This window comes from Natrix helvetica (assembly GCF_964273705.1).
Source record: "Natrix helvetica genome assembly, chromosome: 2".
Lineage (NCBI taxonomy): Eukaryota > Metazoa > Chordata > Lepidosauria > Squamata > Natricidae > Natrix > Natrix helvetica.
In genome coordinates, this window is record NC_138552.1 from 223,363,815 (window position 1) to 223,380,227 (window position 16,413).

At 37.8% G+C, this 16,413-nt stretch overlaps 1 protein-coding gene across 12 annotated transcripts in view; it reads right to left on the minus strand.

The window, feature by feature from the left end:
• CEP170 (centrosomal protein 170) overlaps nt 1–16,413 on the minus strand; it is a 99,460-nt gene that overhangs the window by 34,583 nt on the left and 48,464 nt on the right. For all 12 annotated transcript variants that reach the window (XM_081944052.1, XM_081944048.1, XM_081944046.1 and 9 more), the window contains exons 8-9: nt 12,488–12,955; nt 10,222–10,838 (exon numbers count right to left, since the gene is read on the minus strand). In XM_081944052.1, the coding sequence (XP_081800178.1) occupies nt 10,222–10,838; nt 12,488–12,955 (1,085 nt within the window). The remainder of the gene's footprint in view (nt 1–10,221; nt 10,839–12,487; nt 12,956–16,413) is intronic.

Consider the following 16,413-nt stretch of genomic DNA (forward strand, 5'->3'; position numbering starts at 1 on the left):
ATTGTAGCCTGAAGATACACTCTTTCTCAGGAAACCAAAGTTCCAAGTAAATGTGGGGAGAGATCACATGTAATCTAATATGGGGAAGTCCCAGGTAAGGAGTATGGGGCTGCTACAGGGGAGTGGGAGAGGCTGGGGGAGGGCTTGGGAGGAACAGTGCAGGCCATGCTCGAGTTGGGGAATGGCAGGGGAGAGGGTGCTATGACATGAATACGCGAAGCTGGAGGGATATAGCAGGAAGTGCACATGGGAAGACTGAGGTGTAGATGGCATGGCATGGTGCATGTGCAGAAGGTCTAAGGGAGAGGTTACCATGACTTGAGACATTCCCTGACATCTTTCCCATTGACTTTCCCTTTGGGAAGCTGGTAGGGAAGGTCACAAATGGTAATCTCATGACCATAGCATACGTCATAAATGCAAGCTGGTTGCCAAACATTCAAATCGCAATCACATCACCACAGGGATGTAGTGACAGCCAAAACTTTTGAGGATTGGTCATGGTTGCTGAATGAGTAGTCAGTAAGAAAAGACTACACGTATGTACACATGATGTTCATATCTATTTTCAGAAGCCACACAATAAATAAGGGTAGGCTCTACTTAAATAAAAAATACATATTAAAACTATCTGCCCATTAAATAAGGAACCTATTTGTAAAATTCATATAATCTATATTTTCTCCCAGGTTTCCTAAAAGGGCAAAATAGATGGAAAAAGAACCATGCATATTATCTTGTACATGCAGAGTAGTAGTATGATTAGTAAAAAATTAACTTGCTTAATGTTATTTAATTCTTCTTGTTAAACATGAAACACAACTTCAGAAAAACATATAATTTCCCTTGCGTGCTGGAAGGAAATTTAATATTCAACCTTTTAAGCAACATTACTTGTGATGGTTTACATATACTTTTCATTAGTTGCCAGCAAAAGCTCTATAAAAATACAGTTGTATACACGTGCCTTGGCTGTTGAGTCTATTTCCACATTAACTGGTGAATAGAAATACCTTCCAGGCTTTGCATGTCATCATGGCTTGGCCTAAATTTGAAGTAAAGAAGTACTTGGGAGGTTGAAGGCAGATTAGTCTGTCCTATGCATCTTCATCATCCCACATAATTTTGAGCCCACATGCATCTTAAGAAACCCTTGAAAAGACTAGAAGTACATTATGTTCTTTGTTCACAGGATCGCTTATTGGGACCTTCAGCTATCCACATCCTTTTAATGCAGGGAAATATAGTTTCTGAGAGTCAGGTGATATATGAATTTATTAAGTTAAATTTAAAAATGTTTCCAATACTTTGTATCAGGAACGCATCTTAGGCATGTCACAGAAATTTCAGAGCTTTATTATATATATGTATGTATATATAATATATATACAAGCATTGACCCTGAAATAGTATCTATTCTATCCCCCCTTTATGAAATTAATATGCATCCGATGCCCAGGCAAGTCATCTATCTAACCAAACAAATCTGTTTAATTTCAAGAACACTGCTCTGTCATGAATCTCATATAAAGATCAGGTCCCATCCTCAAGATAAGTCTTTAAATTATTCGTAATTAGGGCTGAACATATCCTTTGAAAAATGTGGTTTGCAATGCACTCATTTTTATGTGGTCCTATTGATCATGATGTTCAATCAAGTCCCAATTCTTGGCAATTTTATGCATCATTTCTCTCCTCATTTTCTCAATCTTGTATGGCTTCTTTTGTTTTATGGTTTGGCTGGTATTGGCTTTAATATCTAGCCACAGTGCAGCCTCATTTAGTTGCCAGACAGATGTCCTTGCTTTTCCATACTCAATTAATGTTCATCACTGCTGTGTGATCCAGGGCAATTCAATGCTTTATTTCTGAACTGCCTTCACTGCTTTGATCAATCAATAAGTTACTTTCTGAATTCCCTTCATTGCTTTGATCAATCTGCGATCCTAAGAAGGAATGCAGTCTTGCATGTATTCAACCTCTTCATTGTCAACTCTAAGGTATTCTGTCTTTTCACTGTCAATTCTAATTTTGACACTCACCAATTGTTATTTTGACATTTGCTTACAATGAGCTTGGTATTTTTGATGTTCAAGAAGAGGCCAAATTTCAACTTTCTTCTTTAAAGGTTTTGATCAGATATTTCACACTTACTTTGGTTTCTGAGGGAAGAGTTGTGTTGTCAGCATATCAAAGATCAATCTTTACTCTGATTTTCCAGCTTCCTCACAATACAGTATACATGTTGAATATTTAGTTGTTGTTGTTAACAATAATTACTGGTACTAATACAAATTTTGATAATTTCTGATTTGGGTCAGATTGTATTTCAGTTGAGAATGAACATAATGAAAATATGCAGGATTTAATGAAATACATAACCATGACTATGTTATCATATATAATAAGCATATTCTTACTGGTTAGTAACAAATGCACAATGGGAATATGGAGCTAAAGAAGCATTCTCTTTAGAGTAGAGTAGAGTAGAGTAGAGTAGAGTAGAGTAGAGTAGAGTAGAGTAGAGTAGAGTAGAGTAGAATAACAGAGTTGTAAAAGACCTTAGAGGTCTTCTAGTCCAACCCCCTGCCTAGGCAGGAAACCCTATACCGTTTCAGACAGATGGCTGTCCAACATCTTCTTAAAGACTTCCAGTGTTGGAGCATTCACAACTTCTGGAGAATAGCTTACATTATTACATTATTAAATACATGATAATGAATCATATCTGTATAACAGGAATGCACAATAGCAAACATCACTCTGAATAATAGAAATATTTCTAAAAATAATATAAATCTAAAAGTAAAGAATATTACAGCATTAATTTAAACCATGGCATTTAAACTGGGATTGTAAAAGAGATTGTTGTCATTAAAGACACATTTAACCTTTGTGAAATTCTTGACAAAAGAAACACTGACAGACGATTATATAATTTGTTAGAAGAACAGAAAACAATCAGCACAAATCTATAAAAATGGATGGAATTAGGTCACACAACAATGCTAGAAAAAATGAATAAAAATAATTGTAAACAATAGTAACAAAATAACATACAGTACAATAATATATAAAATATGGGCAACATAGAAGTAGAAAATCAAAACATATACTGCAATTTAATTTATAAAATAGAAATGTACACTAATATTAAACATGATATTTATAATAATTCAAGCAGTACCAGTTACTTAGAAACACTAAGGGTCAGAGCAGATTTCTTCTGCACTGAACATGAGGAAACCTATGGGTCTGTCATTCAAGGACAATTGCATAGGTGTTCTTTTTATATGTCAGTGAATTTTAACCTTCAACCTAGTGGTCCCTCAAATATTAAGCACAGAACAGGAAGTTGATTGACTAATCAGCACACTTCCACACAACAGTGCAGTTGATATTTGGGAGGTTTGCAACAGCCCGTCTGCAGCCTTCTGCAACCTCTAGCTCTGTGATTGCAAACCTATGGCACACGTGCCAGAGGTGGCACTCAGAGCCCTATCTGCTGGCATGTGCACCATCGCCCAAAGTCAGATCTCGGTGGCGTTTCTTTTGTGAGCTTCTGTTTCCCTGCAAACAACAAAACCGAAGCTCACAAAAGAAAAAGATGCAATACAATACAATAGTAGAGTTGGAAGGGACCTTGGAGGTCTTCTAGTCCAACCCCCTGCTTAGGCAGGAAATCCTATACCGTTTCAGACAGATGGCTGTCCAACATCTTCTTAAAGACTTCCAGTTGGGGCATTCACAACTTCTGGAGGCAAGCTGTTCCACTGATTAATTGTTCTAACTGTCAGGAAGTTTCTCCTCAGTTCTAAGTTGCTTCTCTCCTTGATTAATTTCCACCCATTGCTTCTTGTTCTACCCTCAGGTGCCTTGGAGAATAGTTTGATTCCCTCTTCTTTGTGGCAACCCCTGAGATATTGGAACAATGCTATCATGTCTCCCCTAGTCCTTCTTTCTCTTAAGCTAGACATACCCAGTTCCTGCAACCGTTCTTCATATGTTTTAGTCTCCAGTCCCCTAATCATCTTTGTTGCTCTTCTCTGCACTCTTTCTAGAGTCTCCACATCTTTTTTACATCATGGCGACCAGAACTGAATGCAGTATTCCAAGTGTGGCCTTACCAAGGCATTATAAAGTGGTATTAACACTTCACGTGATCTTGATTCTATCCCTCTGTTGATGCAGCCTAGAATTGTGTTGTTTTTTATGGCAGCTGCTGCACACTGCTGGTTCATATTTAAATGGTCGTCCACTATGATGCCAAGATCCCTTTCACAATTACTACTGTTGAGCAAGGTACCACCTATACTGTACCTGTGCATTCCGTTTTTGTTGCCTAAACGTAGAACCTTACTCTTTTCACCATTGAATTTCATTTTATTAGATAGTGCCCAATGTTCAAGTTTGTCAAGATCCTTCTGTATCTTAAGCCTATCTTCTGGAGTGTTGGCTATTCCTGCCAGCTTGGTGTCATCTGCAAATTTGATGAGTTCATGTATTCCCTCATCCAAATCATTGATGAAGATGTTGAAGAGTACTGGGCCTAAAACAGAGCCTTGGGGTACTCCACTGCATACTTCCCTCCATGTAGATGCAGTTCCATTGAGGACTACATGTTGAGTGCGGTTGGACAGCCATTTACGAATCCATCTGGTGGTGATGCTGTCTAACCCACATTCTTCTACTTTATCTTACCTCTTGCCACGCTGCTGGGGTTAGGATGCTTTATCTTACCTTGTGCCAAGATCTTACCTCTTGCCACGCTGCTGGGGTTGGGATGCTCTGTTTTCTGCTGGCCAGCTAGTCTTCGGGTCTCTGCTGTGCATGCGCACATGTCCACGCTTTGCATGTGTTTGCACGCATTTGCACATGTGCACCTTTCAGCTTGCACCTTTCAGCTTGGGTATGTGTGTACGCAGTTTGGGCACTCGGTGTCTAAAAGGTTCGCCATCACTGCTCTAGCTTGTGCATTAAGTCTTTCACAATGTAGCTATGTGGGAAAGTCTAAATCAGTCTTGGGTATGTACATATTCTTCACCTCTCTGTTTTAAGTGTACACACACAGTCAGCTTGAATTATTTTGTCATCAACATCACATGGGAAACTGGACCACAGTCATATATGCTGTACTTTCAAGTATATACTCTACTCCAACACAGAATACAAACAGAGGTATTAATATTTGACTTTGCGCCTATTTAAGGAGTAACCAATGCAAATAAATCTAAATACAATACAAAAATCACCATAACAATTGAGACTGTTAGCCATGGTTATGCAAAATGAGAATTTAGAAATTTGTATTCTAGTTTGGGGGGTGGAGTAGGCAGGTTGATGTAACTAATTCAAGCAACAACCAGTTTCCCAGGAGATTTGGAACCTGGCATGATTTTAATCTACGCACATGGGATTTGTTTGAAATAGGAAGCTATTCCAATGGGACACTTCTATATAAAACGTGTTTCAAGCATACAATATAGGAGAACAGCAGTACTGTACTGTACTGTAGATGGATAACTTCACTATTGATGTGGCTATTATTTTAAATCTTCTCTTTTAATCCAGTTTGCATTTCCTGCGGGATCGCATCCTACCCCATACATCCCTACGACCAATTCGCTCTCACAGAGAGGGACTCCTCCGGGTGCCGTCCACTAAGTAATGCCAGCGGGCGGCGCCCAGGAGTAGGGCCTTCTCTGTGATGGGCCCAACCCTCTGGAATGACCTCCCCTCCGATATTAGAATCACCACTGACCTCCGCTCCTTCCGCAAGAAACTCAAGACCCACCTGTTCCAATTAGCTGGCCTGGCCCAATCATAGTTTTAATCTTCAATCCTCCTGGCCGGTATTTTAAATTCCTGGGGTAGATTTTTAAGTTGTTTTAATTTTTATTATTATTGTACAGATTTTTATTTAATTTGTTTTTACGGGGTTCTGATGTCTTTCTATGTATATGGTATTTTAACCTTTGTCTGTATACCGCCCCGAGTCCCTTCGGGGAGAGGGAGCGGTTTATAAATTTAATAAATAAATAAATAAATATCCAAGGAAGCTTTATTTCAGATACAGGAATTTTCAGTTTTTTCCACACTTTTACAAATCTAGTGCTAACTCCCTTCCTCAGCTGTCTTTTCCTGTGACTTTGGATACAGGAAACCCTTTTACTAAGCCTCTTCCTTTGTGATGCTATTGTTTCATATCTTTTCAAACTTTAAAATAAGATACCCAATCCCTTCCTCTTCCTCCATTTGTCCAATTGCTCTACAATTAAAGCTCCATTTGTCCGATTGCTCTACTTTGTCTTCCACTCTCTTCCCATTTGTTGAGACCAGCTCCTTTTGTGCTTGTACAGGCTAGTTTTCTCTTTCCATTGTGATCGAATTCCTCCTTCCCTTTCTCTGCCCAGTCCCCACTCTCTTTCTTTCTTCATCCCCTCAGTTCCTTTAAGGAAATGTTACAATGGGTCAGGTGTGGGTCCATGTAGCATCTGTGCCCTGCTCATGCCAATAGGTACATGGCAGCCTGCCAATGATCTTGGAAGCAATGATCTTGGCTGCCATCCTACTCCATCCTGTTTGCCAAATCCTTTAAAAACAGACAATGCCTCCAAGAATGTGAGCTCAGGGTTGTCATCCCCCCCCACTATAGAACGTAAAAGCACTTTCACCAAGTAAAATCCATAAGTTTGATCAGTTTCCCAGTGGAATTTTTTTTTCTTAAAAATTCATCTTTATTCTATTAATGCACAATATGACTAAGCAATACGCCAATGACAAAATAGCCACAATTTCTTTTTTATTTTTGCAAGGCCCTCATGGAACCTGTTATCAAATAACACAAGGCAACTTTAAGCATTTTAACTCCAATTCTCTAATGACTATGGCATAAACAAAATATGTTTAAGGCCAGTATCTATTTATTTATATATGTAGGTATTACTACCTGTGAATGTACTAAGGGAGAAAGATGGGAGGGGCGGGGGAGAGAGAGAAAGAAAGAAAGGAAGAGGAAGAGACAGAGAGATATTTCGTTAGAACCCTCTCCTCTCCATCCCAAATTGTGCAATTCCCATTCTGACTCTTCACAGAGCACTAGGCTGGGAGCATGCAATACTCCTAACAAAATACCAAGCTAGCTATTGGAAAGGACTACATCATGTTCCGCAATGCAAGTGATAAAACTGAGAAAAGTAACCCAGAACTGCAGGTCTTCACTTCTACTGCACTGAATTTCTTTTTCTAATCTGAGGGAGGGAAAGTAATATAGTACCTGCATGTGTCTCTCATCCCCGGTACTAAAGTCAACAGAGAATAAGAGTAAAACCGAGTTTCAAAGAAGACTACTTTTTTTCTGTTCAAGTCTTATTTCTATCCTAGATCATCCAGCTGATTTACACACAGAATTCAGACAATTTACTGTATTTAAACATTAAGGATTATACATAAATCTATATTAAGAAATGTAAACATGGAATAATTCACCAGAAGTAGTAAAGATTAATAATTTAAAAAGTGTCTCACATGTTTCAGATAATAAAATGTTAAAGAATACTTAGTTTCTCAACTTGACCTATATATAAAATACTCTCTTTACTGAAGGAAAATATACACACATACACATTTTCAAGTATTGTATTTCTTAGACGGATATTCAGAATTGTACTATAATTTCACCTCCCAGCTCATTCTGTATATGACATTGTGAAATGTCAGCTCCTTTGAAGTATTATATACTAGATCTGTAAAGTAAGTTGTAGCCTAATAGGACTCGTAGAACTGTTGTAATGTCCATTCAGATGGGGATTTTATTTCTAAGGATAACAGCCAGAGAATTATGATATAAGCATTGCAGGAGTTTAAAAACAACATGAACTATTCTGTCATAGTATTTATTTTTTTCTGTTTTCCTGGTTATGAATAACATTTTCTACCACTATATTAAAAACTACAATTTAATGAGTTTCAAAAAGCTATGCAAACCACTATTATTATTAGAACAAAGAAGGAAGCTTGAGTGAAATATCAAGTCATAATCCAAATATTAGAAAGGAGAGTTCTATACTGACTTATTGACCAAAAATATATTATTTAAAACAATTTAAAGGCTTTAACTTAAATTGCCTAAGAGCAGATTTCCACCCATCTACCCACAGGGCTTTCTCTGCCAAGAAGGGAGAGAAAGATGAATTGCTATGGACCCTCTTATCTCTTTAATCATCAGGAACTACCGCTGATTTTCAATTCTTTCAATGAAAAATAAGATTGGGATTGTCCCTGCCTCTGCCTATTGCCACTGAACGGCGGCGATTGGCAGCGATCCTCACTGCCTGGAACGGGCTGAAAATGGGATGCACAGAGGCCGAGAATGGGATATGCGGAGGTGGAGATGGGCAGCAGTGATTCCCTGCAGCCTGGAACAGCTGATTGTCTGTATTCCATGAGGATGATCCAACCGCCAATCAGCTGCTCGTGCTAAATAAGGCTGTGCTGAAGCTGACCAGGCTGTTTGCTGCAAGGAGGCAAATTGCTGGGAGGCAGAGGCTGAAGGGTGGGGGCTGGCGGGTGGGTGGGGCTTCGGAAATGTTCACTCTATAACAGTGATGGCGAACCTATGGCATGCGTGCCACAGGTGGCACGTGGAGCCATTTGTCAGGGCACGGGAGGTGCTGCCCTGTTAGCTGGCCAGCGCGCATGCGCACGCTGGCCAGCTGAATTCAGCATTTTTAAAAGCCATTTTTCCCCCTCCCCAGGCTCCAGAGGCTTTATATGAGCCTGGGGAGAGCGAAAAGAGCCCCCCGCCCCCCCAGAGGCCCTCCGGAGGCTTCAGGGACCATCCGGAGGCTTCCCTGACGCCTTCGGAGCGCTTAAAACGACCCTCCGAGCTGGTTTGCTCGGAGGGTCGTTTTAAGCATTCCGAAGGTTTCAGGGACTGTCCGGAGGCTTCCCTGATGCTTTTGGAGCGCTCAAAACAACTCTCCGAACAAACCGGAAGTCACTTCCGGTTTGCTCGGAGGGTCGTTTTAAGCATTCTGAAGGCTTCAGGGAAGCCTCCGGACGGTCCCTGAAGCCTTTGGAGCGCTCAAAACGACCCTCCTAGCAAACCGGAAGTCACTTCTGGTTTGCTCGGAGGGTAGTTTTGAGCGCTCCAAAGGCATCAGGGAAGCCTCCGGACGGTCCCTGAAGCCTTTGGAATGCTTAAAATGACCCTCCGAGCAAACCGGAAGTCACTCCTATAAAGCCTCTGGAGCCTGGGGAGGGCGAAAAAAGCATGTAAAAATGGGGGGGTCGCACCTGTTGTGCGCGCATGCGCACTGGGGGGGTCGCACATTGCATTATGGGTGCGGCACGCCCACACACGACCCCCCCTGTGCTCCCCCCACTTGTGGCACGTGAGCCAAAAAGGTTCGCCATCGCTGCTCTATAAGATGCACAGACATTTCCACCCTTCAGCCTCTGAAGTGCGTCTTATAGTCCTAAAAATATAGTAACTTAAAAGGAGTGGACAAGTAAGCAACATAGAACAGTTTTGATTTATACTGGCACTTAACCATAAGAGTTTTTAAAAAATATTTAATTATAAACTCAATACAAGGCAGCTTATAAATCAGGCAACATTACCTTATTTCATTTCATTTGCTTTGGAGGAAATAAAAAAACTTGAGGACATAAATTCATGTAAGTTCTGGAAAACAGATTTTTAAAAACAAGGCAAATGTATGGCACTATTAAAGCCGTACATTAGGATTAAGCAAAACTGGAACTGTGTACTAGCAACAGCTTTGGGAAAACATTGCACAACATAGTAACAGTTTTGCTTTGTGAGTAGCATTTATTTATTTATTTATTTATTTATTTATTTATTTATTTATTTATTTATTTTCAAGATTTATAGACCGCCCCCTCTCCCCGAAGGGACTCGGGGCGGTGTACAGGCGTCTCATTAAAAACCAGATACAAAGATAAATACCCTTAAATACCCTTAAAAGCGAATTAAACCTAAATTCAGCTGTACAGAATAATAAAAGTTAAAATCAGCTAAAAAGCGTACCCCTAAATATTTAAAAATGCAGACTTGAGGGACTAAAATTGGGATTAGGCCAGGCCGGCTAATATATCACAACACCTTTAGTTCAATAATCATTACTATAGTTATTATCCTTTCAGGTCCATCACAAATAATAGTTAATTAAAATAGCAAACATTTATACAGCTTACCTTATCAATCATCATGCGTGCTTCCATCTCCTCTGTGTTAGGATTTTCCAGTTCAATAGTGTAAGTACCTTTATCACTTTGGTCATCATCATCCTTTTCAAGATTCACTGAAACAAGCTGAGTTTTTAGCTTCTTCTCCATGTCCTCGTTTGGACTTGGTCTGTGCCCAAGGCTTCCTGAACTTCTTAACAATGCACTTTGTAAGAAAGGTAGTGCAGCAGAAGGCTCTTCTGATTTTTGCTTGAGAAGTTTTGTATGCACCGCCCTGTGCTGGGTGGAATTGTTTTGTGCCGATGGTGGTGGGGGTTTCACTTTTTCAGTTCTTGCAAGGGATGCTGGAGAAGGTGTTTCAGGGCACAAACCTCCTATATTTTGAGAAAAAGAATATGATCGCCTCTTCCGGGGATGGCCTTCATCAAAGAACTCAATCATAAAGGCAGTTTGACTTAAAACAGGTTGATCAGAATGTTTCTCTACATTCAGAGCTTTTGAATGTAATTTTTTCTGTTCAGTATAATGATGTTTTAAATGATCTTCAAGTGCAGCACGTTTACTGTAGAGCTTGTGTGCCCCAACATTTTCTGAATCACTCTGTGTTCCATCATCATGTTTATTTCCTGCAAAGTCAAAGAAAAGAAAAATCTAGCTCTATATATTGAGCATAATGTAAAAAGAGCATTCCAAAGTTAATACAAATACAGGATTTGATTCTCTGTTAGAAGCTCAACGGTTCGTTAGTTAACAAGTCTTCAGGCTTCCCATAGCAACAACACACTCATTCAGACTTGCTATACAATAATGGAGTCATTTGCCAGCTCGCCACCAAGTGTTTGAATTGCCTTATTCAAAAGACGTTCAGTTCTTAACCAATCATGCTCTGATGAAATCTGAACACTATACTATCAAAAGGAGGGCACAAGAGAGAACTTAACTTTCAATCAAAATATTATTAAATTGTTAAAAATATCTCATGAACTAGGAAAGAAAACGTACTTCTAAATGTTCATGAAAAGTAGAAAGCAAAAAAGAAATAGCCATTGTATAGGTTTTACACCTGTTAATTGTTAATCTGCAGAAAATTTAGACCTATTCCTTAGGTTTCCAAAATACATTCCTTCGTTTGCATTAATAGTGATAAGACTTAAGAATTTTTTGCTTTAATTAAATAGTTCTTGTGAAAATTATAGAAACAGAGCTAAATACGATAACATTAATTTTTATATATATGATTTTAAAATGCAATTTAGAATCACATGGAAAAATGTCTAAATAAACATAAAATATCTACCTGAATAAGTATAAAGCAACTATACAATATGGAAGTCTTTACAAGTGTTTACAGTTTAAAAAATGCCAAGATGATCAACAAGAATTTCCTCTACATAAATTGAATAATTTATCAAGCTTTCTCCATAAAGTTGATTGGCTGTAAAGATGCACAATTTTCCGTCCAAAAAAACAACAAAAAACAGTTGTGATCTAGATAATGAATACATTTCAATATTCTTTCTTGACCAGGAAAGACAAGCCCTGAATAACATGCTTTCATCTTCATAACAGTCTTTATAACAATTACTTCATAACAGTCAGTAATTGTTTTCTGGCTTCTTACATGCATATTATCTAGGACTCAAGGCTGGAAGTAGTAACAAAACATGGCTAGAGTTTGCACACAAGATGTTTAATACTGGATATGTTACTGCAATGCATTCTACAATCAGCAATACAAAACCTTCTGATAACCCATCAACATTAGATCACAACTTTTGAAGACTACCTCCAAAAATATCAAAAACACAATGTGTTTTTTTTTAACTAAACAAAACAGAACAAAATTCTAGAATGCCCTATATTCATATAACTATTATTTGGAACCTTTATATTTATATTTTAACCATTATAATCATTACATCTACTTTTAGCTGAACACATTTTGTTTGTTTCTTTTAGTTATAAATACAAAATTGCCAGAAATCCTATTTTTACTTGAATTCTATTATAAAACATTATTGGAAAATTTTATCAGTTTATGTATACAGGGTTTAAAGGAAATGTTTATTTTGTAACTGTTAATAATGTTTCACAAACTTTGACAAGCACAATGTTTTGGTCCTGATACAATTTGTTATTAATCAAAATACTTTGATTAAAAAGTTTTGACCTGTAAGAATCCCAACGAAGTGTAGTAATTGTACACATTTCTAGCAAGTATACTTATATTATGTGTTCAAGGCAAAAGAAATAAAGCTGAAATTATTTATTTTACCTTTCAGTCTCTTCAAGTAGACTGGAACATCACTCTTAATACTTTTTGAGTCTTCTTCTGATGCTTCCCACATCATTGTTGGGGGATTGTTTTGTGCTAACCAGTTTGCCACTTTACTTTCCGGTGCCATCATCACAGTTTGAAGCCCAGAGAGATCCTGAGCACCAGAAGGAGACTTCTTAGGCTTGGGACGCTGATCTGGAGTGAATTTTGTGACATGATCTTTGATGGTTACTTTTCCTGGGGTGCTGTTATCAAATTCAATAGTAAATGAAGCATGCCCCGCCCCTGCTATGTGTGTATCTTTTGTGGGGATCTCATGAATAGTACCCTCAGGTGTTTGTGAATGTTGCTGGGCTTCCTTTGTAGGGATTTCAAAATAACTTGGTTCCCTACAAAAAGGATAAGATTCTTCTCCAGTTGCAGCTGCAGATTGCTCCTCAGCTTGCTTGCCATCTGTGCTGCCTCCTATTAAGAAAAATAAAGAAATTGAATTCTCCAATATTGTGCAACCCAAGTCTTCAAGGAATTTCAGAATCAGTATGAAAGCCAGGTGAAAATTCTTGAAAAAGAAATATGTTTGTGCAGAAAGAATGGAAACCAGCTTCAGAACTGCAATTTTTCTCCACCTTGTTGGTATTTTAATTCTGGAAACATGCATTAAAAACTAGCATGCCCAACTGCAAGTTCATGAGGAATCCAGAGAAAATTTGGAATCTGTTAGATTTATTGATGTCAAATTTACTGAAGTCATAGGTGATATCAAAGAGATGATTTTTTAAAAGAAAGTATTTCCAACTCCATGGGCCAATATCGAAATCTAAGTATAGGCTTAGCTTTAATGCAGATTTTAAATATATCTAGTTATATCATATTTTAAAAATATTCCTGGAAAGATCAAGTAAATAAGGGAAACGGCAAAGATTTCAGAAACGTTTGGAAAATCCAATTTTTAAACTACAGAAGGGAATGAAGATCAATTTAAAATGAAATTTACTATAGCAGCAAAAAAACCTACATGTGGAATTTTCTTATTTTCTGTAAATTTCTTATTTTCTGAAGAACAAAGAATGTAGTAGAAGAAAGATAGTGTACATTCTGAATAAATGTTAAAATGTTTGTGAAATATTATGCAATTAGCATAATAAGCTTGACAGTCAAGTGTCAAAGATGTGAATAGAACCACAAGCAACTGCTGCTGAAAAGAATATTGGATATTAAGCTGAAACTGCTGAATTAAAAAGCATACTTTAGTTTAAGCCTATAAACGAAAAAAAGAAAAAATTAAGGTAAATAACATTTTAGGAATCTTTCAATATGCTTACACTATGGATGAAATAATGGTCCCATATCATGCAGAATTCATTTTAAAATGCTCAACCAAGCAAGCTGCAAGCAGATTCCATGATGTTGTTCAGAAATAATCACATTTAATTTAAACAGAAAGGTTTAGAATGGCAACAGGAAACGGTTCTGTTCCTATTTTTATAGTTGAAAAATAAATGACAGTAGTAACGAATTAGAAATAGCATACAGTATTCTATGATCACCAATCTAAAAGAAGTCTTGTAGCTGAGGCTTCCACTGTTTTACAGTAATGTTAAAATGTTAAACTTTTATCTAATTTTGAAAGATTCTATTACATCCAATTGAGACACATAGCTATGTTATGCACAATCTGTTAAGACTCGAGACAGAAGAAAATTGCTCTGGAATGTACAATGTATTGTTTGCTGGGAAAGAGACAAATTCAGATCAATATAGCATATAGCAAATGAATTGTACATATGTGAGACTAACTAACTGCACATATGAATCCAAAATCAGGAACCAGGATTCTGGAAGTGAGAACAGCAAGCTTTTGTTTGAAATGGAAGAAAGCACAACACAGCAGGAAGCAATAAATGTTTAGGACAGACATGGAGCAGCATTGGTTAATAACAAGGTAGGAATGACAGAAGTAAAGAGCAAATTGGGTAAGGAATTCGGGGATGGCTGGTAGCAAAGACTGCGGAAGACCAAAAACTGAACTGAATCATAGTGTTTCCTATGACTGGATGGGATTTTGGACTTAGACAAATGAAAACCATTGTTTCTGTAAAAGAAAAGATTCTATGTAGCAGCAACGCGAAACAGAAGTTTTATGATACTCATTAGCACAACAGATTGTTTGTAAGTAGAGAGGAGCAGCCGTCCATACAAAGTCATGATGGCAGAGAATAAGTTATTTGATGGCCAAGTTATTTCCTACTTACTTTGTAACCTCGTTATAAATTTTATACAAGCCACTTTATTTAGTAATCTAAATTGAGGGCCAATTAGGTATACAGTAGTGATTAAGGCACAAGGTTGGAAAGCAGGAGACTGAGTTCTAGTTCTACCTTAGACAGGAAAGCTGGCTGAGTGGTTTTGGGCCACTGTTATGGTGTAACCAGCTGCTACAGAACATGAGCACACAAGCAATTGGGCACCCATAAAGTGGCACATATAACACTTGAATGCTTCCAGGTCCAATTCAAGATATTTGTTATGATCTTTAAATCCCTACATGGCATGGGACCAAGAACCTGTGGAACTGTCTTTTCCCCATTATATCAGTCTGTCCCACCCAGTCAAGAAGAGAAAGTATGTTACAGACACCACCAGTTAAAGAATTTCAACTGGTGGAGCCTTCTCTACCACCATGCCTTCCCCTTTGTAATATCCCCCCCCCCCGAGGTGAGGCAGCCCCAATTCCCCTGGCATTTTGGAAGAGTTTGAAATTCTGGCTCTGCCAACTCATATGAATCTCAGAGAGAAGCATGCAACATTGGGGTTGGTTAGTGCCTTGAATCCCTCCCCCTTTTAAATATTAATTGTTCTGCATTTGTTTCCACTGCCTTTTATTGATATGCATTTGTATGGTTTTAATGTTTTTAATTGTACACCACCAAGCCACTTTGCGAGTGACTCTCTAAATCTGACAAACAAACAAATAAATGTTTGCTGCATTGTTTATAAAAATAATAAAGGTAGGATAAAAAAAATCTAAATAAATAAATCTCAAAATGAAGCTAGAAACGTTGCCGTTATTAATTAAACCAGTTCCAAAATGTTAAGATTTACAATGCTTTTTAGCCAAAATTCTTCATCATATCAGTAATAATTTCAAGTCTATGAACTGATCCAGGCTTAACTGGATAGCAGAGTTATTTCAATAACCAGAAGCTTTGAAAAATGTTAATGAAAAACTACTGATTAGTTAAGTTTGGTTGGCCCATTCCCTCTGAGGAGTTTTGGTTTATTATTTCCATTCAAGTTCACTTCAGAAGAGAAACCTGCAGTAAGTCTTTGTTGTAGCTAACTAGCCTTGTCCTTTCCAAAGTACTTTTTCTTCTTTCTTGATTTGTTGTTATCCCACCCCTTTCCTTCCACAAAAGTCAGTTGGCATTCTAGGATTACCAAGTGTCTTCAATCCTCATTGCTCCATCTTTGCCCTTTTCCCTTACAATATTTTTGTATGTTGTTTTTTCTTGACTCTCCATACTTCTTTCTTATGCTTGTGAATGGAACAAATTTTGTTACATAAGGATTTGCAGTTGGGGGAGACGAGATATATGAGACACATTTGCTGGGGATATTCACTTTGGGATAAGTATCCTCAAATATTTATGTTGAAGTTATATGATAGCAAATTCAGAGATAAAGCTAAAATACCAGGATAATTGCTTTTGTGCCTGTTTTTAGACACTACAGAAGTACATTTATCAATATTAAGGTATTAATATCAAGGAAGTCAAATCTTTGTTAGGTCTGGAAAAATTTACTAGCCTAGAATCAGTAGTATCTTTTAAAACTACAAAAACCAGTGACAAGATGAAAAACTGATTTAAACATCAAAGACTGTGCAAGCACCCAGACAGTGAAATGGCAGAATTGTAGTAAAA